At 41.6% G+C, this 24,930-nt stretch overlaps 2 protein-coding genes across 5 annotated transcripts in view; one reads left to right on the top strand and one right to left on the bottom strand.

Moving 5' to 3' along the window:
- SVIL (supervillin) overlaps positions 1 to 14,000 on the bottom strand; it is a 142,678-nt gene extending 128,678 nt beyond the window's left edge. For 3 of the 4 annotated variants that reach the window (XM_040593107.1, XM_040593110.1, XM_040593109.1), the window contains exon 1: positions 13,777 to 14,000. The gene's annotated coding sequence lies outside the window, so the exon portion shown is untranslated. Of the gene's footprint in view, positions 1 to 10,239; positions 10,334 to 13,776 lie in introns of those variants that run through there. The other variant, XM_040593108.1, reaches the window with a different exon arrangement.
- Positions 13,326 to 24,930, top strand: part of LOC121086066 (collagen alpha-1(I) chain-like) — a 68,779-nt gene continuing 57,174 nt past the window's right edge. Inside the window, exons 1-2 of the mRNA XM_040589254.1 lie at positions 13,326 to 14,304; positions 14,923 to 15,056. Coding sequence (XP_040445188.1) covers positions 13,326 to 14,304; positions 14,923 to 15,056 — 1,113 coding nt within the window. The remainder of the gene's footprint in view (positions 14,305 to 14,922; positions 15,057 to 24,930) is intronic.

Here is a 24,930-nt window from a genome sequence, read left to right as displayed (position 1 = left end):
ATGTAAAAAGATTTAATGGGAATCTTTTCAGGTCACTCCTGAAAATGAAACCTGTGACAGAGGTTTGTTTAAACAAGTGAAGTTCAAGGCAGTCAAGCAGATGCACTCTACTCATTGCCAGATGACTTTGAAATTTATTTCATCCACCTGCAATACAGAAGACTCTCCCATGTCTGCAGTGTAACACAACCATGAGTCTCCCCTTTGTACAGTGGATGTGCATCTACTGCCAGAATGAAGTGAGAAATCAAAGGGTTTTTTTGTGGGTTTTTTCACTTTAACTCAAATACTTCAATTTATAAGGAGCAAAAGTTTTGCTTAGATGTAAAAGAAGACAATGCCTGTTTTATTTTGGTCAAATATGTATATGAGTTACCCTGGAAAATTTACTGATAGTACAGCACAGTCTTTTCTGAAACATGGGGGCAATTCAACACGTCCAGCAGCCAACAGAGCCATCTCAGGTGTCCTCTGTAAACAAAGCCTAACAGTCTGCAACATGATGTCTTAGGAGACAAGACTCCTGTACTGTGAGGTAGGTGTTCAGGGTCACTCACTGCCAGTGAACTTACCAAGCTGTACCTGTGACACCACAAAGTCAGCAGACAGAAGCAATGGTTTTGTTAAACTCATCTGGTAGTTCCTAGGAAGCCAGCACACTTGGAACTGACAATCCATCAAACTGTCCTGTTAAATCCAATTACTTTGTTTCAAGCCAATGTTTATAAGTGACTGGCTTTCCCCCTATATTCAAGTGGGTTTGGGACATTCAAAAATCCTGGAGTTTACATAGGTTCTCATAACTCTTTCGTTGCCCAGTATGCATTGGTGGCACTATTGAGGTTACAGAAAAGGCTAGGAATCAGATAATTGCTGGGAATGTTTCCAACCAGACACTTGTATTCAGCTAACTCAAACAAGACACTTGCCTCCTTTGTGCCAAAGTAAACCCCAATTTCAAAACTAGGTGAAAAAGCAGGCCTTCACTGATGATCAGAAACCAAAGCCATCAGGTTCAACAGCACGTATTGCTCTCTAGTAAACTTCTAAGTACTTATCCCAAGTTTAACAAAGCTTCCTGAAACTTCCTATGTTGTATTTACCCGTGCAGTTATTACAAGTCACCTCCCTAGCATTTCTTCCCCATTCTCTTTAATTTACACCACCCAGTACAGAAGAGACATGCTGTCACCATGCCTATTGTAACTCCAACATACAGCAGCTCATACTGTCATAGAACTTTACAATCTGATGAACAAGTAAAGGATCTGCAGTTTTAGATTAAGAACAGTTACAATCCAACAGAGCCAAACAACGCTATGCAACTGCAATAGTTGCTGGCCTTTCCCATCTGTGATCTTCCCCGAAAAGTGTAGTTTCCTTTAAACAACTTTAAAAAAAAAAATAGCGTGGAAAAGGAACCACAAGCACAAAGAAAAAAGAAAAGAAAAAAACAACTCCAATTTCAGCATTTTAAGCTTCCAATAAACGTTACTTCAGTGTTCCATTTAAAAGCTTTTAATTTGTCAGTTCACAGCTGAAAGGTGTGACAGGAAAACCCATGTTCATGCCACATTAGATGAACTGTGAATGGCATGCATTTTTTTCCTAGTCTGACTCTGACCAACCTTTCCCCACCAGCATGAAGACCAAGGCTCTCAAGCCAAGAGCTGACCAGGGAGGGGACTTTGTGCCACCAGCCCTAACTTTCTTCTCTGTCCCCACTCCCAGCTGGGCTGATCCTCACAGCACCAGCTCCCACATTCACTGGAGGTCTGAGAGCTTCCTGGGTCCACTAACGCAGCAGAACACTGAAGTGCTGACCCAGCAACCAAAACCTGAGATAAAGAAGCTTACAAAGTTGAAGAAGTGGACTAGAGCCACCCCAGAATAATCAGCACAGGCATACAGCTGGGAGCAGGAAGGAAAGAGGGAAATGGGAGGAGTGGGGAGCTGTTACACTCATAAAACTTCATCCCCAGAACGGTATTATTGCAAAGCCACACACACAGAAAGAGTTGGTCTGAAAACTGTAATACAGGTTTCAAAGGTCATTAAAATTGCCTCTAAAACAAAGTTTTCAGGGTAGGGTTTCAGTGGCAGAAGGGAAATCATTTCTCTACATTACCCTGCAAAGTCTGCCCTTTCCAGAAATGAGTTTTGAGGCTCCACTGAGAAACCTCACTACTCTGTGCAGGGAATATTCAATAATACTGTAATAATATTGTAACTGCTATTTACAGTACTAAGTGTGCAAACTGAACAGCTGTTGGGATATAAACCACGACTGAGAGGGCAGCCAACACTGAGGCTACCGCAAAGGAAAAGTCCCAAAGCCCAAGGAAGTCAGTATGCAAGCCATGACTTCAAGAAGCAAGGGAGCAAGCCAAGGGTAGCACACCAACAGGGTGCTGCTAGAGCTGGATCCCAGAAGCCTTGGTGTGTGCAGCATGAGACAGTGTTAACACCATTTGTGAGAAGCACGAATTCATTTTGCACGCACCCTTCCAGTGCAAAAAGTATGCCTGACCAGAAAGGAAAGTTAATTTGGCCTAGTTTAGCAAATTCTTAAAACTCTGCCAAAGCTTTGTCCAGACAACACAAGACATAGCTACTGGCAATTTCCCGCCCTCAGAAAACACAAACTTTCAAAGAGTCATTTAACCTCTCTGTAGCTTTATTTATTTGCAGTATTTTTAGGTTGTAGAAAGAGCAACAGCTACATAGGTAGAGTATAAAGGCAAGAATTGTTCAGGCTTGGGGAAATCAGACTCTAGACACATCATGACAGATGTCCTGCCCTAAATAGCAGCAGTAACGTTCCAGTACTTGAGAGCCCAGCTAACACTCCAAAATAGTAGAAAGTATAAAACATTAATGAAGATGATGTGATAAATGTTTCAAACAAGTCTGCTCTACAAAGAAAAAAAAAAAATCACTTTTATTACTGCTAGCTTAGGTAATTTGCTACATCTCCACCCATCATTCTTTCTATTTTCATGAAAAAAAAAAAAAAACCCTGGAAGAATGTGCTGTTATTCGGTTATATTATTGATAGTGTATTTCAAAAGAACAAATTAGGGATGCAGTTCTCAGTTAAGAAAGAGAGGTTTACCTTAGGCGAAGTCTGAAAACTGATCATTTGAAATCCAGAATAGGCATTTTCTTAAAAAAAAAAAAAAAAAAAAAAAAAAAATGAGAAGGGGGGAGAGAAAGAAGACCAGTCAGGTTCAGTCACCTGAACCTGAAGCTCCCAGCCTCTGGTATACACAGCACACACTACTGGTATGCAAGTCACATTGACATTGCACACCAGTGTTCCAGTGTTGGCCAAGTGTTGCCCTAAAGCACGCACAAACACATGTATGTATGTGTGTGCACATCTGTGCACTGAATGGTGCTGATCCAGGAGCTACCTAACCACCACAGGCAATTTCAAGTACATCAGTTTCAGAAACCTTAACAAAACTCAAACACATTGCTGTATTTAATACAGGGACCATATTCAATTGCTACAACCATCATACTTGGAGACTTGAGGGGGTAAAAATAATTGATAAATAAAGATGGTCTTAGGCTTGTAGGTATTTGACAAGTATCCAAGCTCCAGTAACACGCACTGAGAATACAAGTGACTGGAAACATTTGAGCAAGTGATCTTTCCTTTATCAAGAGTAACATTTCTTACAGCAGCTCTTTAGAGGCCACACCAAAAAAACCTAGAACATTCTGAACAACTTTAATACACAAAACTAATGACTGCTTTACAAGAGTCAGAAGTTTTCCACAATAAGAATTTGTGGTTTCCTGTGCAAGAAAGAATGCCAATTCATACCAACATGTTCATGGAAAGTTTTTTTTTCAGGGTTTCCTTAAGAAACTAACTTCTGTAGCATGAAGATTACTTGCTTTGTTTCAGCACGGACTGGCATGATTATAAGCTCTCATGTCAGTCTATGTGAGAAACATTTACTGAAGTAGCATTTGTTTTATTGGAAGGACATTGCAACTGCATCATGAAAGCACATTTGTATGTTACTCTAGGAATTTCACAAGAAATTATAAATCTCGAAAACAGTATTTAAGGTGTTCCCTCTCTTTATTGCATTTGGAAAGATATTTTGGGCAGGCACAAAAAAAAGTTCAGCACAAAACCACTTTGGTCCTCAATTTCCTTACTTCACACACATATATAAGCGTTTTGGGGTTTTGCTTTTGATTTCAGCAGCTTGTTGCTGGCAAGCGCCTCCTGGGAGCCCAGAAAGAGTATGTCCAACCAAATACTTCTTTAAAGATTTATTTTAAAAGGCTGCAAGGTCAAGATTCCAATAGTAGGTCAGATGAAACAAAATCACTAGTAACTTCTTTTTCGGAGCTCCCTAACTCTCTATTGGAAGGCAGATTAGGTTCCCAAACCAGGGAATGGAAATTTATATCTCACCTGGAACGTTTCATCTGCCATCTCCCTGCCCACACAAATCCCTTCAGGTTGTCTGTGGCTGTACTATCCCAGCAGGGTACACTACACAATGCATTTCAGACATGAATTTTATTACAGAAGTATTAGCTGAGCATTCCCCTCTTAAACCACAAGTTTTAAGAACTTGAAATGGATAGCTAGCAGTAGTTAGTTATGCTATAGTTAGCTTTTATTAATTTAAGACCTAGAAAGTTGTTTAAGCTGGGTTCAGTACTACTTAAATTCAAAGTTCATTTTATTAAAGGTAACTTAATTTCAAGCTAGAAAAATTAAACTTGCATTCCATAACAGGAATCCATATAAACAACTTATTTCCATACTCCAGGATTTTGCTTGCAGTAGGAAGCCATAACAACTTTGTTGCCAACCCACAAAAACAATACAAAAATAGGCATTTGCATGCAAGTTGTAAAGTCAGGCATGCACCAAATATTATGGAGACAAGACAAACAAGTGTATTTAAGAAAAAAACAAATCCTTTGTCTGTCAACTACTGGCACTCTACAATGTAACAGGAAGGAAATGGACAGGCACTGGGCAGAGCATCCAGCAGAGGTCTGGTGCAATCTCACAGTCAGGGTGTTTACAGAGATCTGGAGAGTCTTTACTCTCTGAGCTTTGCAAGGGTCAAGTTTTGTACAAACTCCTTTGAAGTAACATTTGTCACAGTATATGCCTTATACCACAAGTGACAGAATAAATAAGTAATTCAAGCCTAAAGCCAACAGTGTGGTCTAATCAACAACACATAAGCTATGCAGCCTTTGTGAAATAAAAGTAGGAGAAGAAGAAACAACTGCTTCTTAGTAGTTAACACCTAAACGCTGATTACAGGTGAGAGTACAGCCTCACATGCAGCACACAAACAAGGCAAAAGCATCAAGAACACAAGGAACTATAACAGCCTAAGCAAGCCAGAGCCTTACTGATAGACATTACCTCAGTAAATACACTTTGTTTTCTTTTTGCGATTTTGTTCATTACTGTAACTTTTGCTTAAGTAAGCTTCTTTCAAACCTTTGAATCTTTCCAGTGATAGAGACAATTGAGTGTAAGTAGGCTCTGGGGTGCCATACACCAGCTATATACAGGGCTGAGCCATGAACCACACAACCTGTATGATAACAGACACCCAAGCTCACCAGTGTGCAGGACAACCCATGGTAAGAGCTGCAAGGACTGCCCTGGAGAGAATTGATGAAGTTAAGAGATGACAACTCTCATCACACATCAACCTGTGACTCGAGGAAGCAGTTCTACCTGCTGCTGCACTACTTCTGTCTTTAACACATACAGTAATTTTTAGTTTCAGAGAGCAGTGAAAGAGTCAGTGAAGTGAGGCAGGCAAAGCAGCGTTTATCATTAGCTGTGCAAAGGAAATCATTAACAACAGCAAAAGGAAACAAAGGTTGAAGAGATTAATTCAAGTTATGTTTTCAGAACAGCAGTTTCCCTGCTGCTGGAAATCCCTGCGCAATTCACAAGGTCTTCTCCTCTGCTAAGCCTTACAGTTGTCAGCTTTCCTGGAGTTGGAAGGCATTACATAGACAGACATGTCTTTAAATTGGTTGGGAAGCCAATTTAAGTTTAGAGGAAACTTTGAAATAAATATTTTCCCCTGTAGGGGTTGAAGCAAATTTAAGCCAACAACATTGGAAGAACCTTTCATTTAAAAGAAAGAAAAAAACCTTAACAAAAAGCTTTCTCCAATGCTCTATTATTATGCCTTTCTAGAACTTTCACCACCTTAGTCAAGAACAGGTTCTGGAGGTGGGTGAAGGGGTAACCCCTTCTTTTTCCCCCCACTGCTTTTAAACAAGTTTAGCAATTTACTGCTGTTTAAGTCTTATCACATGACTTCCCACCACCTTCCATGAGAAAATTGTTTCTCCTAAAGCCTTTAATAACTGAACACCTTCTTAATCACATACTGTCTTCCCCCTCTGCTCTAGTGAGGACAAACCAACACTTCCTTACTTTCGTACCTCTCAAATTCCACTCCTCCAAATCTCCTCTATGTTCATTCCCTAGACTCACCCCAAAGGGGGTTATGAATTAATCAGCAGCACTAAAAAAAAAAAAAAAAAAAAAAAAAAAAAAAAAAAAAAAAAAAAAAAAAAGAGAGAGAGAAAAAAAAAATTAAGACATGCTCCCTGACCTTCTCTGTGACAAATGTTCCTCCTCCGTTCCCCACCTTCTTTCCTGCCCTCAGTATCACACTCAGTTGTCTTCCTCTATTTTTGAAGCACGAACAGTGTGCTAGTCTGGATGAGAACCCCTGTTACCTGTTTTCCAAATAACTGTTCATACATATAGTTAGTAAATCCAGACTACATATTCATTTCTACATTTTCTGTATTAACTATACATTTTAAGCTAATATCCATTACTTTGCTTCAGCTAACATAACTGTATCTGATATGATCACTTCAAACTATAAGCCTGTATTTCTGCTATGATTTCACAAATACTGATTTAGCACTCCAACACTGAGTCTGAAAGAGTAATTTTGCAGAAGACAAGAGCAAGCATCTAGCCAAAGACAGTATTTCAAGTTCTTTTCAGACGCTAGCATTAGAATGGAAAAGTTCAAACTCTCAGCTATTTGGAGATATGATAACCAGATCCTGAATTATGCTACCTTAAACCAAAAAACTTCTTTTTATGTTTCTGTTTTGTTTTTACAGGGCAAGGCTCTATTACTAAGCCAGAGTCATCCTCTCATTAGCATAATTTAGGTAGTGTTGATATTTAACATGAACATGAAAGCTACAAGCTGCCAGGATAGAGTAGGCCTGGTGAAAGGAAAAAGAAAAAGGGGGGGGGGGGGGAAGAAATGTATCTACAGTCACCTGAAAATTTCCTCTCTGCATAGTAGGATTTTCCAGACTACTTATAATGGGTAACTAGGAGCCTGGAGCAGAGGCAGCCTTTTCTGCTGTTAACAGCAAAAATGTACAAGTCATTCCTTTCCACTCTCCTTCATCATAAAACGATTCATAAAGCCAGGAAAATTCAAATTATATTCTTCAACTATAAACTGCATTAAATATGTTTTCAAGAAAATGCCTGATTTATCCCCTTACACGGAAGCATGGAATACTAGTTAATAAAACCACCTCAAGCCTCTGAAAACTTAGCTCTGTCACTATCTTTAACAATCTCTTGCAGCAAGTATATGTTCCTTCTCACCCAGAGTTTCATACTAACATTGTAGAACACATTAAGTGTTTAGAAGACTAACTTTAGTCATTAAGAGAATTACCCCCCTTTTCCAAAAGTGCTTGAATTTACTCTCTTCAAAACTTTCACTGAAGTTCACCATATGCAGATAGTCTGACTCAACTTCTGTATCTCCAGGGAGATACTTCCAGATTCACTGCTACAAAAAGGAGTTCAGCCACACAAAACATTTCCCGGATGTTTCCTATCCCTTTCGTGGCAGGGGCAGCAGGCTGGATGGAAAAATCTAGAAGGCAGGGCTCAGCCTATGGTCCTTCACCAGGTCTGAGCACTCTCTACAGATACGAGGCGTTTCAGAGCCCCTGTTCTTTCCTCAACATCTGATCTGAGCAGTGCTGCCACTGAAATAAAACTTATTGCAAGAATTGGTAGATGAAAGAGTTGGCTGACCAGAGAGCAGAGGATGCCTTGTTAAACTGAACGTTTTTCAGAGAAGTGGGGAAACAAAAGAGCTGTTGATATGGTTTTAAGAGGTGCCTTTTCATACCCCAGTTCTCTTGGATTAATTACTATCACACACTGTGGATATACATATATAAGTAAACACAATTGTATTTCATATTTGTGCCCAATCTAAAAACAATAAGATTTTTAAGCAAATCTGTCCAAATAGTGGCAAAGAAAACTTCTAACAACTCTGATACAGTAAGAACAGCCTACTTTTGGTTTAAGCCCATTAGAAGCAGGAGAGGAGCTCACAGCATCAAGCATTTAACAAGAAGTCAATTTTATCTACACTAATACTTAACACCAGAGAAACACATGCAGCTACAGTTGCCTGTATTAAGCAGCTGGCAAGCTCAGAGATGGAAAAGTTGCGGAACAGCTGGGGAATGTGAGACCCTTTTGAACAGGCTGCTATGTGATCCAAAATAATGGTACATGTTTACACACAACACAATGGCAGCAACAGCCAAATGCAGGTCTGGCGAATGCACTACAGCTGCTCCTTCCTTCAGACAAGGCACAGTAAGCAGATACAAAAGAGTTCATATTCACAGAAATATGGCTTTCATCTTAAAAGGCAGCACTTTGATTTCCAAAATAGACAGCTGGCCCTCCAACTGGACTAAACTGTACTAGATTCTGTATTAGAAGTTACCCTTTAAAACAGGTCTGGATTAGGGTCATAGAGCTTTCCAAACTGCTGCTACTTTACCACCAACAGTTTCCAACAATGCATTATTCAGTCCAACAGGTTGCCATCTAACATAAAAAATCCCCTTCTCTCATGACAGTATTCTCCAGCTAGTGTCAGGAAGACAGCCATATACAAACACTTAATACAGATGCTGACTACACAGAAGTTAGCTATCAACTTCAGACAAATATGTTCAGCGTGCTAGAAAGAGTGTTTGAATAAACATAGGTTATTTTACAGTTCTTTTACACTAGTGTTGCATATTGGTGTAAAAGTAAGTTGGCACCGGAAGACAATACATCCCACTGCTTACATTGAGACAGAGGGACAGTCCTTACTTGCTGCTGCTTGTGTAATGACTGATAGCATGTTGCAAGGAGCGCTTGCTTGTTTCACAATTGCCATCTGAAGACAACACGATTTTGTACATGACTTTGCACAAAAATTGCATCACCTTATTTCAAGCGATCTTCCCAGTTTTCAAGTCTCAGAAGCACAGTATCAGTGCTACCATCTGTCTTGCTCAAGACAAACCATGATTAAATAGTACTAACAAACTGGCTACTCCTTTATACCATAACTGTACCACTCCTAATTATGCTAGGCACCAAAACAGAGTTAGTAATTTAATGTTTCCACTCACTGCATCTTGATTAAAAGTAGCGTAACATGAAAGAAACATATTTTGACAGAAAGAAGGAGATGGCATTGGGAGATTTCCTCTTCTACTTCCCCTGTACATAGCCATTAATGCTACAATCCCATTTAAGAGCTATTCAGAAAATGGTAAGTTAAAACTGGACAAAGACAGCTGTCATAGCAAAAATAACAGATGCAAGCACAGTTTTTAACATCCTTTGCTTTTACAAAGAAAAATGCCAATAATAGCCATCACAGAAAGGAAAATTTTGAAATACAGGTTGTAAGATTCCATGTTGTAATTAACAGGACTCCGTCGATGATCACTCAGCAACAAAATGCCACATATGTAAACTTCAATTTCACACTTCCGATAAAGACTTTCTAGTGAAATCCATTTGCGAATTAAGCCATATTTTTAAGAAATTCCCCATATAAATAGAATATACATACTGAATAAAGAAGGAAAATAAGTAGGGCCTTGAATCACACTTTGGGAAAAGATGCTTCTGATACCAAAATACTATTAACTCTAAGTGCCCTTCCTGCAGGTGAAGCAGCAACAGGCATGCTACCTTCAAACCCTACCATCTGTAAAGGTAAGAGCACAGATATGCTCTTCCAGTTGCACTGATACAGTGCTCGCTAGGAGCATCTGCAAGTGCTGCCATGTTGTGGCAGAGGGAGCAATGGCTTGTATCCCCAAGGGACCTCAGTATGCGCTATAGAGTCCCACCTGCACCAGGAGCTTTTTCCTCCAGAGTTCTGAACCAGTTCTGGTACTCAGATCCAGCTTTGAGCACATTCCACTACTCCAGTGCCTCTGAAGTCTTGTTCCCAAAAGAAAAAAAAAAGTAAGAATGGAAACCTGAAATAAGTGCAGGATATTAGAATAAGTTATGACACCAGCAAAGCTTAGCACGGTTCAGCAAACAGATGATTTTTAACAATTACAGGTAGTGCACTGACAGCCAACCTACATTAGCAAGTGAGATGTAAATGATCTAGATCACCCATAAGCTGCACTGAACCTCTCCCAAATTACTCTCCATACTTACCATAGCTGATTACTCTTTCAACCAAGATCACAATAATAAATAAAACAAAAAACAAACCAAATAAAATTAAAACCCCACAAAACCTAAGGAATTCCAGTTCCTCATCAGTTAGTCTCCACTAAACTAATTACTGCTTTAAAGGAGAAGGCATTTATCTTAAAATTCTACTGCTGTACTTACCAGGTACAGACTAAATAACTGTACTTGGAAATCATTCTTTGTAGTCAAATCATATTTATTTTCAATTAAAAGACCTAATAGGATACTTGTGGGCATGAATGGGAGAGTGAGTTTCCATGTTTGAGAAGTTCTTTTTAACAAGCATTTTATATGTGGATATAAACTCAGCTCTTTCACAGAACAATTACTGCTGTTATTTGCCACAGAGGAACTAAGAAAACAAATCTTTTAATAGCTTATTCCTGATTTTACTATAACTGCACACAGATAGGGTTTTTTTAAAAAAATTGTTAGGAGGTACATCTACACCAAAGTTTACTTGCCATAACAAAGATTTCCCTACCATGTAGATCTCCTGACAGCCATGTCCCAACAGGCTCCAGATCATTTATACACATACCAAGTATTGTTCAAAGCAGACTTGCTTTAAGCAAGATTAAATACCTGTTCAGTTTGAACTGTCCCAGTGCCAGGATAAACTACACTAAGCTAGTTCAGACAGTTATCCTGCTGGGCACCAATGGCCTTTGAAACTCCCAGTACCCCAGAATCTGCTGCTTCTGGGAATTAGGCCAGGAGCTGTGGGATAGCTCTCCACAGAGGACATTACAAATTAAATGTTTTAGAAGTGTGCTTGTGTTTACATGGAGCAAGGCTGCAACAGTTCAGCATATGAGTCAGCATGGTTTGCATCCACACAGAACCAAGCAGTGCAGTTGGGAACTATAAATTTTCTAGGGAAACAGAGAGTAAAATGATTCCCCCAGGGGGAATACAGTCAGGCTGCACCTAAGCAGGAGCTAACACTCACCTGAAGACAGGAATTTTGTTCAGAACTTTACTGCTGAAAAGCCCATGATTTTCCTGTGGTGATTTCTTAAGTTCGTACACAGCACAGACAGTTTGGTCCTGCCTGTATCAGAGAGGTTAATAATGATATCATAGTCAGATAAACTTACAGGCACGCATGTCCACACTAGGATACAGCTCTTTAAGTCTTATAATTAACACTCAACTACTTTAAAGTGAAAGCTGAAGTGTGTTTCCTATCAGGGTAGGAAAGAAAAATTTTGAATGCATCTCAATACAATAACATCCAAAGTAGTCTTGAGACAGGTAAGCAAAACAGAACTGAAAAAAAGCAAACTACTGCATCTCACCATGCTGTTACCTACAGCCAGATGCATTTAAGGACCAAACCAATACCCTTTTTTTGAGGCCTCAAGAGGTGCAGAAAAACAGGATGACATGTCAAGCCCCTGAATGTCCCACCAGGGAAGAACTCGTGGCAGGAACAGCTGTCAGACCTGAGTTTCAAGAGCTGAGCAAATTACCACTATTCCCTCCTCTTGTCTCCACAAAAGGCACCTCTGTCTTATGGAGGCTTGATGCAGACTACCAAGAAACCAGGACTGTTTCTCTGAAAACACAGGCTGGACCTCTACCACTGTTGGTTACACAGGGCAGCCTGCAGAGCCAGAGGACAGCCCATCCTCATCTTGAACTGCACTTTTGGGCCAGAGGTCATGACACCTCAAAGTAGTAACACTGCATAAGGATCTGTTGTCATAAACCTAATTAGCCACGTGAATCAGTAGAGAGGTTTCCATTTTCAATGGCTTTTGTTTTCATTTTGAACACAAGAGACTAAGATAATTGCAGGCTGAGAACATTTTTCTGCGTGATACAGTTTAGTTTACTCTTAAAGAAACATACTTGCCACAATAAAAATAACCAGACTAATTCAGAACATTTTCCATACGCTATTAGAGGGACTGTTTGCACATCCAGAAGAACTACACATCTACTGGGTTAGGAGTACTACCTTTCAGCACATGAGAAACTATCTGAGCTAAGATCAGTCTATGACCACACTAACAACTGTCAAAGACCCAGAACAACATCAAAACTAAATGAATAATTTTTACTTCCTATTTGCTTCCCAGACCTCACGCTGCTTGCTACCCACTGCCAAATAACAAACTCGAGTACACTCAGTCTTTGCAAGATCACTTAAGTCTCTCTTAAGAGAGTCATAATCCACAATCATGTGCAGACTTTAAGAAGCCTTATTAGTAAAGTGGATCCAAAGGTATCATTAAGTAGTCAGCTTTGCAGCATTGGGTATCCATGCTGTACGTTAAACCCTACAAGCACTGCACGCATAACTATCAGCACACCCTACTGATTTTTTCCCTGTTAATCACAATACTTCATTTTTTCCCCCCTTTCTAAACATATCATTGCTTTCTGGAGTTCGGACAAGTCAGGCCGAACTGCAATCCCACTGCTGACCCATTTAAGCCAGCGAAGGTAAGTACTCAACCTCTCCAACAGAGCTATTGGGCTCTAGGCCAAGGAGGTTCCGTGCATCAGTAAACAAGTACCCTGTTGATTTTGTCAGCCTTTCCCAGTATCCCACTGTGCTGCAACCAACCAGCATCATAAAGCGCCTCTTTCTTTACACCACACGTGCACGCTGCTGCTGCCGCCTATGCCTTTTTTTCCAGCTGAAAGAAGAGACAAAACTCCTTCAAAAAATTCTCAGGCCCAGCGCAGAGCAGCCCGAGCGCCGAGCGCGGCAATGGCAGAGCACCCTCTGCCGCGCCTCCGGCTCACTGCTCCCGCCAGCGCCGGGGATACCCCGCACGGCACCCCGCCGCCGTACCCGGCCGCCCGCCTCCCCCGGGGCGGAGGACAAGCGCTCGGCCCCGCGCTCTGCCCGGCAGCAGGTGCTCCCGCAGCCCGTGCGGGAAACCGCGGCGGGGAGCGCAGGCAGGGCGCAAGCCCTTCTTCCTCCACATGCTGCTGCGCTGAGGAGAAAGCCCGCACCCGGGGTGACAGCTCAGCCCCGGGCGGGAGGAAGCGGGGGCGTTTCGTGCAGCACCTTCGCGAGGAAAGCCTCTCCCCGGGCGAGCGAGGAGCCCGCGGCGCCCCGTCACAGGCGGCGGCCGTGACCCGGGGCAGCGCCCCCGGCCCCGCGGGGGTCTCCCTCCCGCGAGGAGGGGGCGGCGAGCGCGGCCGCCGCCACTCACCTCACAGCCGGCGTCTCGGGGGCAGCCACAGCCTCAGGCGGCCTCCGCCCGTCCGTCCGTCCACCCGTCCCTCCGGCCGGCCGGCGGGGTGGAGTGGGGCGGGGGAAGCGGCGCGGCCCCCCGCCGCAGGGGGCCGCCTCCTCGGCTCGGCGGGGCAGCGCCCCTCGCCTCAGTGCCCCGGCGGGAGCGGACGTTCCGACCCCGGCCGGACTCGCGGGGAGCAGCGGCCGCGCAGCGCCACACGGCCCCACGCGGGACGGGGCGGGCGCGGGGGGGGGGGGGGGGGGGGGGGGCGGGACGCGCCCCTCGCGCCGGCCCCGCCCCCGCGCCCCCCGCCCGGCTCGCCCCGCTTCCGCGCGCCTCCTGGAGGCGCTGCTCCACTCCTTAAAGGGGCCGCGCCCGGCGTGGCGGGGGGCGAGGCGGGGCGAGGGGCGCGTGGCCGGGCCGCCGCGGGTGACCTGCGCCGGCGGCGACGCGAGAGGCGAGTGTCGCCCGGGCGGAGCCACCTGCCGAGGGGCCCTGGCGAAGGTAGCGGCCGCCGGGGCGAAGCCTGTAAGGGGAGACTGAGGTAACGCGGTGGCACCAGATCAACCTCGTCCCGCGGGGCCGCGGCGGCCGCGGAGAAAATGGAAGCGTTGGGTCCTGCCTCAGGCGCCCTCCGCGCCGGCCTCGGGGAGCCTGTCCCCAGCGAGCCCCGCGGGGTTACGGCAGGTGAATGCCGTGGGGTGGTGGGTGCCCAGGTTTAGTGTCCCAGCGCCTCTGTACCTTGGGGGTCAGGTGGGTGGCAGGCTGGCCTCGGGGGCACGGGGCGTGAGGAGCCCTTCCTCACGCAGGTGTGAGGGTACCCACCACCTGAACCAGGGCCTGCCGCTTCATCGAGCTGCCCTGGCCCCTCTGGCGAACGTGTTGAAGTGTGGTGGGAGGTTTTTGGGTCCCTTTCACCGTGCTTGGCCAAATTAATATTTATTTAAAGGGCACCAGGCCCAACGAGAGAGCTCCAGTGCAGGGAAGGAGCTAGGCAGGGCTCAACAACATTACTCCTGTGTTAACGTAACTATGTGGATGGTTCCTGCATTAGCAACATTTCTGGACAGTGTTTCTCAGACATGGGACTTTGGTCTCTATTAACTTGCACAACCTTTCCAGGTGATCTCAACCACGTTGCAGAGTTTGCTGCTGCTGGACGGGAGCCGATCATGGGAAGAGCTCGGGGTGAAGGCTGTCTAGAGGAACAATTCGATGAGTGTCCTGCTTTCCCCCTGCTGCTGGGACAACATGGGGTAGGAGCCTGGGGGAGCAGAAAGTCATCACCACTTTTTATCTTTTTATTTAAAGTGAGAAACTTCCCCCCCCCCCCCCCCCCCCCCCCCGATGCACTTGTTTAAAATCAAGGAACCATTAGGAAGATAGAGGAAATGCAATTATGATGTTGTAGACCTCACCTCAGCAGTACAGCAAAGGTATATTTGTCCACACAGTAAAAGGGAAACAGAGCATTCAAATTTTCTGGTGTTAAATAGACCAGAAGATAGAACTGTCCTTTCTCTTTCATCTTTTACTTTAGACAAGTATTTTTTCTAAGTGAATGACAAGGTGAATTCAAGCCCTGCTTCACTTGATCAGATCTTACAAAGCGACCTGAAACATGACCACAGCACACACCACACAGAGAATTACCAAAGGGGGAATCATTTGAAGAATGTTAAACCTGAGAACTTAGGTAGAGAACACACGGAACTGAAAAGAATACATGCTTCTGTTGCATTCAGTTGCATATGCAAGAGCAGAGCTATCTTCTTTTCTGCATCTGTGTGCAGAGAAACAGGAGAAAATCTTAAGGTGTGGGAAACATGCTAAGATGAGGCAAACCTAACAACTTTCAAATCAACACCCAGCAAGTATTTCACGAGGTGCACTACGAAGTATCTTTGCAGCACTGCAGCAGCTTTCAGCTCTAGATGAGCTCAGAATTGAACATTGAGGGCCTAGCTTGAAACATTGCTGAGCTTTATAGCTTTGCGGGAGCAGAAGTTTCTTAATTGCAGGATAATGATGTGGTGTGGGCACATGCCTTTTGCCTAGCGGTTATGAATTACTTTGTGCAGATACATGAAACCCACATCAAATAGAAAGTATAGACGTGGTCTTCCAGTCTGATTGAGGGAGAGAAGGAGGAAAGCTAGCATAGGAAGGAGGTCAAACATAAACCATAGCAAGGTTAAAAATATTGGATTAAAAAAATGACCTTGAAAATATGGTTTTATACTGCTGCGTTTAAACACAATTTTTCCTGTTGTCCAACATCCCTATTTGAAACTATCAAAAGCCTTCCCTTAAGGAAATAAAAAACCTGCCACTAGAATTGTCAAAGTTTAGCAATGGAATTCTGATCCTTTAAAAAATCCCCTGTAACACAGGCCTGAGATGATTGCGTGAGTGGAGGGGAGAAAACATAATTGAAATGTTAAATTTGCTTTTGTTGTGATTGACATGATACTATCCTTATTTGTTTTCAAATATCAGGATAGTTTATTGATGGAACTTTTGCAACTGAAAACCTGCAACCCATTTAATGAGAACTCCGTGTTCAGCCTGGTTCGGAACTGATTTGTCTGTCTGGATTTAGCTTTAGGCACAGTCCCTGCCACTTTCTGCCAGAGATTTTGCTCCTGCAAACTTAATCCATGATCCAGATACATGATTATTTCAAATTTATATTTAGAAAGGGGTAATAGATTGATTTGAATTCCAAGGAAGGAGAGGAAGGCAAAATGTGAATCTTTTGTTCCCAGAACCAGCAAAGAATGAAGATTATTTTAGAAGTATAATTTGGGTCAGACCAACCATCTTAATCCATGTCATTTAAAAAGATTATTTTCCCCACTTTTTTTAATGTGTTAGAGACAAGCATGTTTGATTTATGACAGGAGTCAAAAACATCTGTACTTCGGGGCACAAGCAAATGCTTATTTAAACAATGGGGCTCCCTGGGGGGGGATATAGGAAAGAAATGACATTCTTTTGCAAAGAATTCAGTGTTTTTCACTCCACAAAGAATCTTGCTTTGTTTTGCAAAGTACTCTGCAGAAGACACAATGATTCAACCTATTATAAAGGAGTCCAGCAGCTTTCACCTTTATGTGACTGGTATGAATATGAACCAGGTTAGCACTGATGAAATACTGTTACTGTTCACTTGCCTTAGTGACCTGCGTGAAAAGAATTGGTCATCTCAGTCTCATTGGCAGCATACAAGTATTCACATCTTAAAAACATTTGGAGCTAGTTGGCACTCTGGAGCCTTGTCTGCACTCAGGATTACCTCTGATTTTAGGAATTATTTTACCTTCTGGTATAAACTCACTGTAGATAAAGTCATGCAAATTTTGATCTACAGTGCTGTCTGCACCATTCGATGGCTGATGTGGGGACTGGTTCTAACTGCAGATGACTCTGAAGGAAAGGGCCAGTTTCTGAATAGTTACATACCCTGAATCAGCTCTCACAATGTGCTTGAGTAGTTTATTTGAAGTTTTTCAGGAAAAAGTGTTGAGGGTATCAGAAGATAAACATATGTAGCATTATTTTAAGTTCAAGCCTGCACTGGGTGGAGATTCCATTCTGTAACCAGATGCTGTGCTGTATATGCATTGATATGATTAGAAACAGGCTTAAAGTAACATTTAAAATTTACTAGTAAACTTCTCAGGCTTCAGTAAACCAGGTCTGTGAATGAATGTTGTGCCTGCTTCTTTTAAATCCATGATCGTGAATCCAGACATCTCTTCACTTCAGGGACTTTCATGCCAAGCTTAGGAACTGACCTTGGTGGCTCCACACAGTTGATACACTATGACAAAGATTGTGCCTCGTTGTAGGGCCCAGTGTAAACTATTAATGTCAACAAAGAGGCCAGAGTAGAGAGACAGAAATACGTCTGTTCCTGCAATGTTTCCACATATGGAGAAAGCAGGGGGAAAAAGTAACAAACTATATTTCAGCTGCTTTTCTAAATGAACATGCTCAACAATGTGGCAGGCTAGTAGCTTTCTCTTCCTGTGCAAGACTATGCCAAACTAGAGTGAGGAAGCCTAGGGTCTTTTAAAAGAAGGTGTGAAAAACTCTGGGGCAAGTGTAGAATTTAAGAAAAGAGCCAAAGCCTCTGTCCACCCTCAGAAGAGCAGAATGACAGAGCTCTGGCAGCCATTGCAGCCACCACCGATTTATTTACAAGTTCCTGGAGTCGTTCCAGTGTAATTATGGGCCTGAACTCCAGATCAGATTCACTTGACATTTGAGAAAGTCTGTGGAAAACCAGTAATAATAAACTGATAATAGCCATCCGTCTCACAAGAAAAAAAAGAAAAAAAAAAAAGGTAAGAGAAAGGGCAGGTGGGGAGAAGGAACAGCAACAAAATCCCCAAAAGATCTCCTGCTTGTCAGAAGATACTTTTAGTATATACCCCTATGTATTTTCTAAAAGGAGCTATGGAGAATTTTGGAGTAAGTCCTGACTCATGTCAGTGCTATTACAATTACTGCACTGGAAAAAATGAAAATGGGAGGTGCAAAGGAAGCTGGGATAAGTTGGGACAGCAGTTTCTTTTGGTGGAGTAGACACTTTGTGGCCCACATGGCATTTGTCCAAGCATGCTCATCACCTAAATTATATTACCATGAATCTGTTGGCTTTGGAAAAAGATGTTTGAAGAAACTATGCTGTAGCATATGATTTGTTTTCAGTTTCATGCACAGTATAGAAGTACACTTTTTGTACTTTACTGCAGGTCTCTGATTCTGCTTGTTCATATGATTGGTATGACATGGATGAATATCAGGGTTAAAAATCTTTGTATTTAAAACATCTGCAGTCTTATATCAGGATTTATATTCCACTGCTCAATCCTTTCCATTTGAATCACTCCATATTATTTTCTATTGAATTTCTGTAAGACCGCTTTAAAAACCCAACTCTGGGAGTTTTCCAGAAAAAAATATTTTTTGAGTAAGATAAGTTGATTAATTCTGTTGAATGGAAAAGGCATCTTCTCTGACCAGAAAGAGGGCTGACATTTAGTTTACAGTTGTCTCAAGTATTTTATTTCAGGTGATGGAATTGAATTGCAAGTTATGAGTGAATGTTTAGCAAGGCAGGAACAATTAGTTACATTTATGCTACACCTAAACAGCATACTGTGAGTTTTCCTTATGCAGGTTTCAGAGCATATCACCTAAATATGCACAGGTACAAAGGAGTCCACATGTGTAAATGGATTTCTTCAGAGGAAGCATTCCAATTAGCTGCTTTCATCAAACAGCACCAACCAAATGTTGAGTGCTTTGGCAATTAATACCGAGCTCAGTAACACTAGACAGTGTCTGAAGGGTAAGGAATCCCAGGTAAATGAATGGGGTTATTAGCCCAGGAACATGTCGTCTTCAAGTGACCTGCTTTACCATGCTCACCTAACTTCTCAGGAACTTCCTACTCACAGCTGGAGTAACTCCAGTTCTGAAGGAGAAAGAATATTGAAAAACGAATGGTCACAGCTGTATGCAGAACAAATTGAGTTCTCAGATATCCAGTGAATATACACTTCTTCAGGTTAAGTGCATGGGAATCGCACACATTGAACTGTTTTAGCCCATTCTCCCTGATCTGACAATGGTATCACCTATTTCTGCTCTAGGAACTGTATGTAGAACAGGATTTCTATGTTATTTAAGTTGGGGGGGGGGGGGGTTAGTTTGGCTTTTTATTTAACTTTAACTCCTTTATTTGATATTTGTTAAACATTAAGTTATTGTTTTATTTCTATATGCTTTGATACTTTCATATATAAAATATATGTCTTATAGGTCTTGAGGAGGTAACTTAGCAGTCTGAGGTGCTGGTGTAAGGTCAATACATAGTAATGCATTGTAATAGTAATTACAATAGTAATTTACAAAATTACTTTACAAAAGTAAAGTAATACATAAGAATGGAATTTTTCTGTATTTTTCTTACCCACCATACATCTGGCTTTCACCAAATACGTTGTTTTTTCTCCCTGGTAATTTTGTTGGGGCAGAATTTCAGAGTGCTGACAATTGTCTGGAGCAGCCTTTCCAGAACAGCCTCTCTGCCTGGGCTGCTGGATATCTGGAAATCCTAGACACATTCACTGTGCATTGCAGATCAGCTCTACAAAGTATGCAGTACTTCCACAGTGTTAGACCTTCTGTGCATATGTTGCCCAGATGAACTGCACAACTTATAGTAAACCCACTTACTGTGCAAAGTCAGATTAGCTATATAATTTATGTACTATACATCTGATACTTTGGCATGCTGGGTTTACAGTTGTTTTCTATTCTCCTGGGTATTTCTTGGGTGCAAATTAACTGGCTTTTTATTTACTTGTTTGCATGTCTTTCAGTGATGAGACATCTGGAAAAAAACTCATTTCTGTTTGGGGTCAGTGCATAAAAATCAGCAAGACCGTTGTAGTTGGTCAGCTGAGGTTGCATCCAAACTATTGAACTTGGTGGAGTGTTGGAGCACAAGGTCACAGTGAATGAAGCTTTCAGCTACTGACACTATCTGAAGAACATCAAGAAAAAGTTCAAAGCCTTGGTAAATATCCTTCAGAAGGTAACTGGCACAGCTGTATGGATTTCAACAAAGGCATTGGGTCTGTCTGCCACAGAGTTTTCTTCAAGTTATTTGATGTAACAGTCCTCATATGGAGCTCATAGTTATTAAAATAAATAGTACTTCTGGAATAATATGTGGGATTTTGAATGCTATTCCTCACCTTGGGCTCTCCATACCATCTAACAGTCTCACAGCAGATATTTAAATGTTAAATGCTTAACATACAAGAACACCAAAAATAATAATTCCATAACAATAAGAAACACCACCATTAGCAATCCTATTTTGCTGTTTGTAAGAATTTTGAGATTGATTGGTGTCAAATATGCACAGTCTGTGGTGTCTAAGGGGAACTTAATGCTGGTATTCCAGAAGTATTACCTTCCCTTGACAATACTGGACTGCGCTTAAGCACACCCCAGTGACTTCAGAAAAGTACACATCTTCTGTGCAGGTGGTGATACAGTCATTTACCTGTGATGTGACCATGGCACAATGAAGACTATCATCTATAATGCTAATGACTTTGAAATACAAGTACATGCAAGAGGCATAAAAGGAATTCCTCAGCCTTCCTGGCCTTGGTGGGCTATGTAACTGTGGTGTGAGTTTGTAGTCTGTTGCCTTCTGGAGTAACATATGTAAAAAAGAGATGGAGCAAAATCAGCGTCAGTCCCTTCACATGCAGGGCTCTTCCCACATGGAAAACCCTGCAGGTTCCAGTCGTTGTTTTAAGTCCTTGCACTTGTGTAATTGAGCTTACCAATTACTGTTTTGTCCATATGCCCTTCCAACTTCTGTTTCCACAGAGGCTGTTCTGCATGGGTGTGCTTGTGTTTCCAATGCTTTAAGGGAGTCTTTAAGATATAAACAATGATGTAAATAAATGTACAAGTCCTTTCAGCAGTTCGCTCACAAAGTCTTAACATACATTAGCTCTTATGAAAGCCATATATGAAAGCAGGGTGTTTACTTGCAAACATCTACAGTTAGAACTTTAACTACTTCAGTGTGTGCACCATTTGATTGCTTGTATGGGATAGTATGAGAGCAGTCCATCCACTGGGAGTCCTTGTGCTGCAGAACTTCTTGGGTTTAGAGGAAGGACTAATTTGCACTACTTTGAAGTAACAAGAATTTTATTCTACTTAGTCAAGTCATTAGGTTATATTGAAGCGGACAAGAGTGTTTGGGAACATCAGTTTTCTTAATTGTTTCAGTTGGAAACAGGAGGGGAAGAATCAGAAACATTAAGTGTTTAATCCTGATATTTTTAAGGGTTTGGGTTTTTTTACTTTGGATTCGGAAGTGGCAGGTAAATTCTGTATTTGGCTTAATTTTTAATAGTGATGCAAAACTTAAATAAATTTAAGCATGAAACAAAACACCTTGGGAAAATTACAACTGTGAAAGATTCCAGATTTTCTTCATTGGAGCTCACTGAATCAGAAATCCATGACCCATTGTCTTCATAGGCAAGCTCTGTCCACTACTCAAAGATCTAGTGATATTCTCCACATGAAGCTGGGTCTTGGAGCCAGAGTCATTGCAGTTGAAGTTAGGAGATGGAAGTGGATGGTTCTGAATGATCCACTAGCAATAATAATTTGTCTGGAGCACTCTTGTGCTTAAACACAGACTTCCCATGAAGAGCAACAATTGCAAATAATTGAAGATGTGTGAAAAGAACAACCTTTTTAAAATAATCCCTCCCAAGACTTATAGCTGCCAATGTCATACAAGCATATAGTATGAATCATGTTAGCACTCCCAGGAAAAGCCTGAGTTTCTTGCAATATTTCACTAGGATCCTGCAGTTTAATAACTTATTCATTATTTATTTTCCCTCCTACATTAATGCATTAGCAACAGATATGAGAGGGGCTAGGAAAAAAAACCAAAAAAACCAAAAAAACCCCACAGAAAATGAAATAGAAACACTTGTTATAGGCAATTATAGGCAATCCACATCAAAGGATATAAGACTGTAGAAGGTGAAACTGTACCTTAGAGTGACTTCTGTTTGCAGGAATGAAAATATTTGCAGTCTTACTTGTCATCTGTGTAATCAGAAAAGCTATGTGGAACCCATCCTCCTCCAAGCCAGTGTGCTCACATCTCATCTGTGTGAAATAAAGATCCCAATTTTGGCTTGCCTAAAGCAGCTTTTCAGACAAATAGAATAAGGTTATTGCAATAGAAAAGCTCTAATTTAAACAAGTAACGCTCTGTACAACTCAGAGCTTTTTCAGCAAACTGAGTTCATGAAGGAACAAAAAGACTAAACAGTGATATTTTGTCTCCTAATGAAACCCCCCAATCTCTTTTAGGTTAAATAAGGCTTTCAAGGCAGAAAGACAGATTTTATGAAGCAACTTTTTTGTTACTACCGAGTGATATGGTGAGTAGTTTGATGACCTAGCAGTTGTTCTTTGTTGCATGATTGTATTGTGATCTTTCATATGAAAAACATCATTAGTGTCAGTGTGTTGTGTAATGGAAATACTGTCTTTAGTATAAACTGATTTTGCTAGTGCTTTTACATATTCAGTGGTTGTCTACAACATGATTCTGATAGCAAGATTAGACAGAAAACCAACATGGGCCATCAGCTACAACTCACAACTACAGTAATGGAGGTTAGTGTCATTCAGCTGAAAATCTGGCCTCTGAATACACAGAGTTTGTGTGAGCACCACTGCACACGTTTCCAAAGCCATCCAGAATATTGTGGCTATATTGTAGGTAGTAAGGCAGAAGGTACAAAAAATGTTTTAAAAGACATAGTTGTAAATTCATTTGCAATGCTGACGCAGTTTCACACATATTTTCCCCAGCCCTGAAGATATTGTTGCCAAAGAATTGTGTCTGGTAGCAAAACATGAAAACATAATCCCAGGTCTGACACTGTGTCAAGGAGTGTTTTCCATAACAATGACCATTTTGCAAAGATCAGAAATTACGTAGTGATAAAACACATTCTCTAATCCCACAGTTGAAAGCACCTCAAATCAAGGACAAATGCTTTTCTGCCTTGTATTTTATAATTTATTTATTTAGGCCCCTCTTGAATTTATTGGTGAAGTACTTGAGAACTCTCAAAGAATACAGTAGTCATACTTAGAATAAAATGGGTGTAGTTGAAGATTTTAAGTTAAGCATATGCTGAAATGATTTGCCAGATTTATACTGAGGAGTGAGCTCACAGGTCACAAGCTGTGATTGGTAGAGTTTTGTGGCAAAAGATGTTGGTACTTCAAGCTCTGGTTTTGCTTCTCATTTTCTTCAGCTATTTGAGGTCCTACCAAGTGCTATGATAGCTGGAACAAGAGGAAAAAAAAGCTGGAAACAGCAGAATTTGGCAACAAATATTTCTTCACTGATAGACTCCAAAGTTTGGGTACTGAAGTTGTCGATAAGCAAGGGAGCATATATGCTTGGGAAAATCCCTGGAGACCATTTGCATTAACTCTGAACCCCATCATGTTGTTGTGATGGTAGAGAAGACCCTGAGCAGAACCAGTCACACAGCAGAAGGTCATTAAAAGCTCAGTGGGCTTAATGTCATAGGAAAGTCATGAGCAGTGAGCTACCAAACTGCACTCTGAAACCTTTATCTTACAGTGAATTTATGGCTATGTAAGGTACAAGGCAGTGGAAAATCAGGCTCTAAAGCTATCTGTCATTGCATGCAAAATGTTTACATTTTAGCCAACTAAAATATCTTGGTGTGTTCAAATAATTGTAAATTCATGATCCTGAAGCCTGTCCAAAACCAATTAAAAAAGCCAGAACCTACAACAAGGATGTCACAAGTCAAAGAACATTATATGTGCTGCACGGGTCTATATAATGAACACATTTGGGTGGGATTGCTTGTATGTTCACAGATTTGGCCTGGCTTAAGCAGATTTAGCTCACTTTATTGGAAACTGCATCCTCTTACATTAGAGTTGGATCTTCTTCCAATACTCCTCTGGTTTTCTAGTAAGTAAATACTAGCTACCTACCAGCTATGTTTACGTCCAGGTCTGACTCCCTACATTCTTAATCATTCTCACTAGAGCAAATAACCTTCCCCAGTCTAATGTGAGTATAATTATATTTCATTACTTCACAACTGAGCCATGAAAGAACCATAAAATGTTATATGTTGTTCTAGAAGCGGTGAGGGAAACACTGAATAATACTACTCCTCAGCAATGCTGGCATCTATGGATGGATGGGGTTCATGGTGCTGCGTGTGTGCAGATTGTCTAGTACAGAAGCATGAAAGGGGAAAGTTCAGATAACCTAAAAGAGACTGAACTACCATAATGAGAGTACTTCTGCAGGGTTTCCTAGCTATTATTTCCCAGTGGCAATAATGCCAAAGACAGGGAGAAAGTGTGTAGATAAACATCTCATTGATGTGGACAATGACTGCGTAAGTTTGTTCTTCAGACATCCACTGTTGTCATATATCCTGCTCCTTTGTTAACATTTGAACTTGAGTGAAAATGAGGATTATGAAA

This window comes from Falco naumanni, chromosome 4 (genome assembly GCF_017639655.2).
Source record: "Falco naumanni isolate bFalNau1 chromosome 4, bFalNau1.pat, whole genome shotgun sequence".
Lineage (NCBI taxonomy): Eukaryota > Metazoa > Chordata > Aves > Falconiformes > Falconidae > Falco > Falco naumanni.
This window is presented reverse-complemented; position numbering and strand designations above follow the sequence as displayed.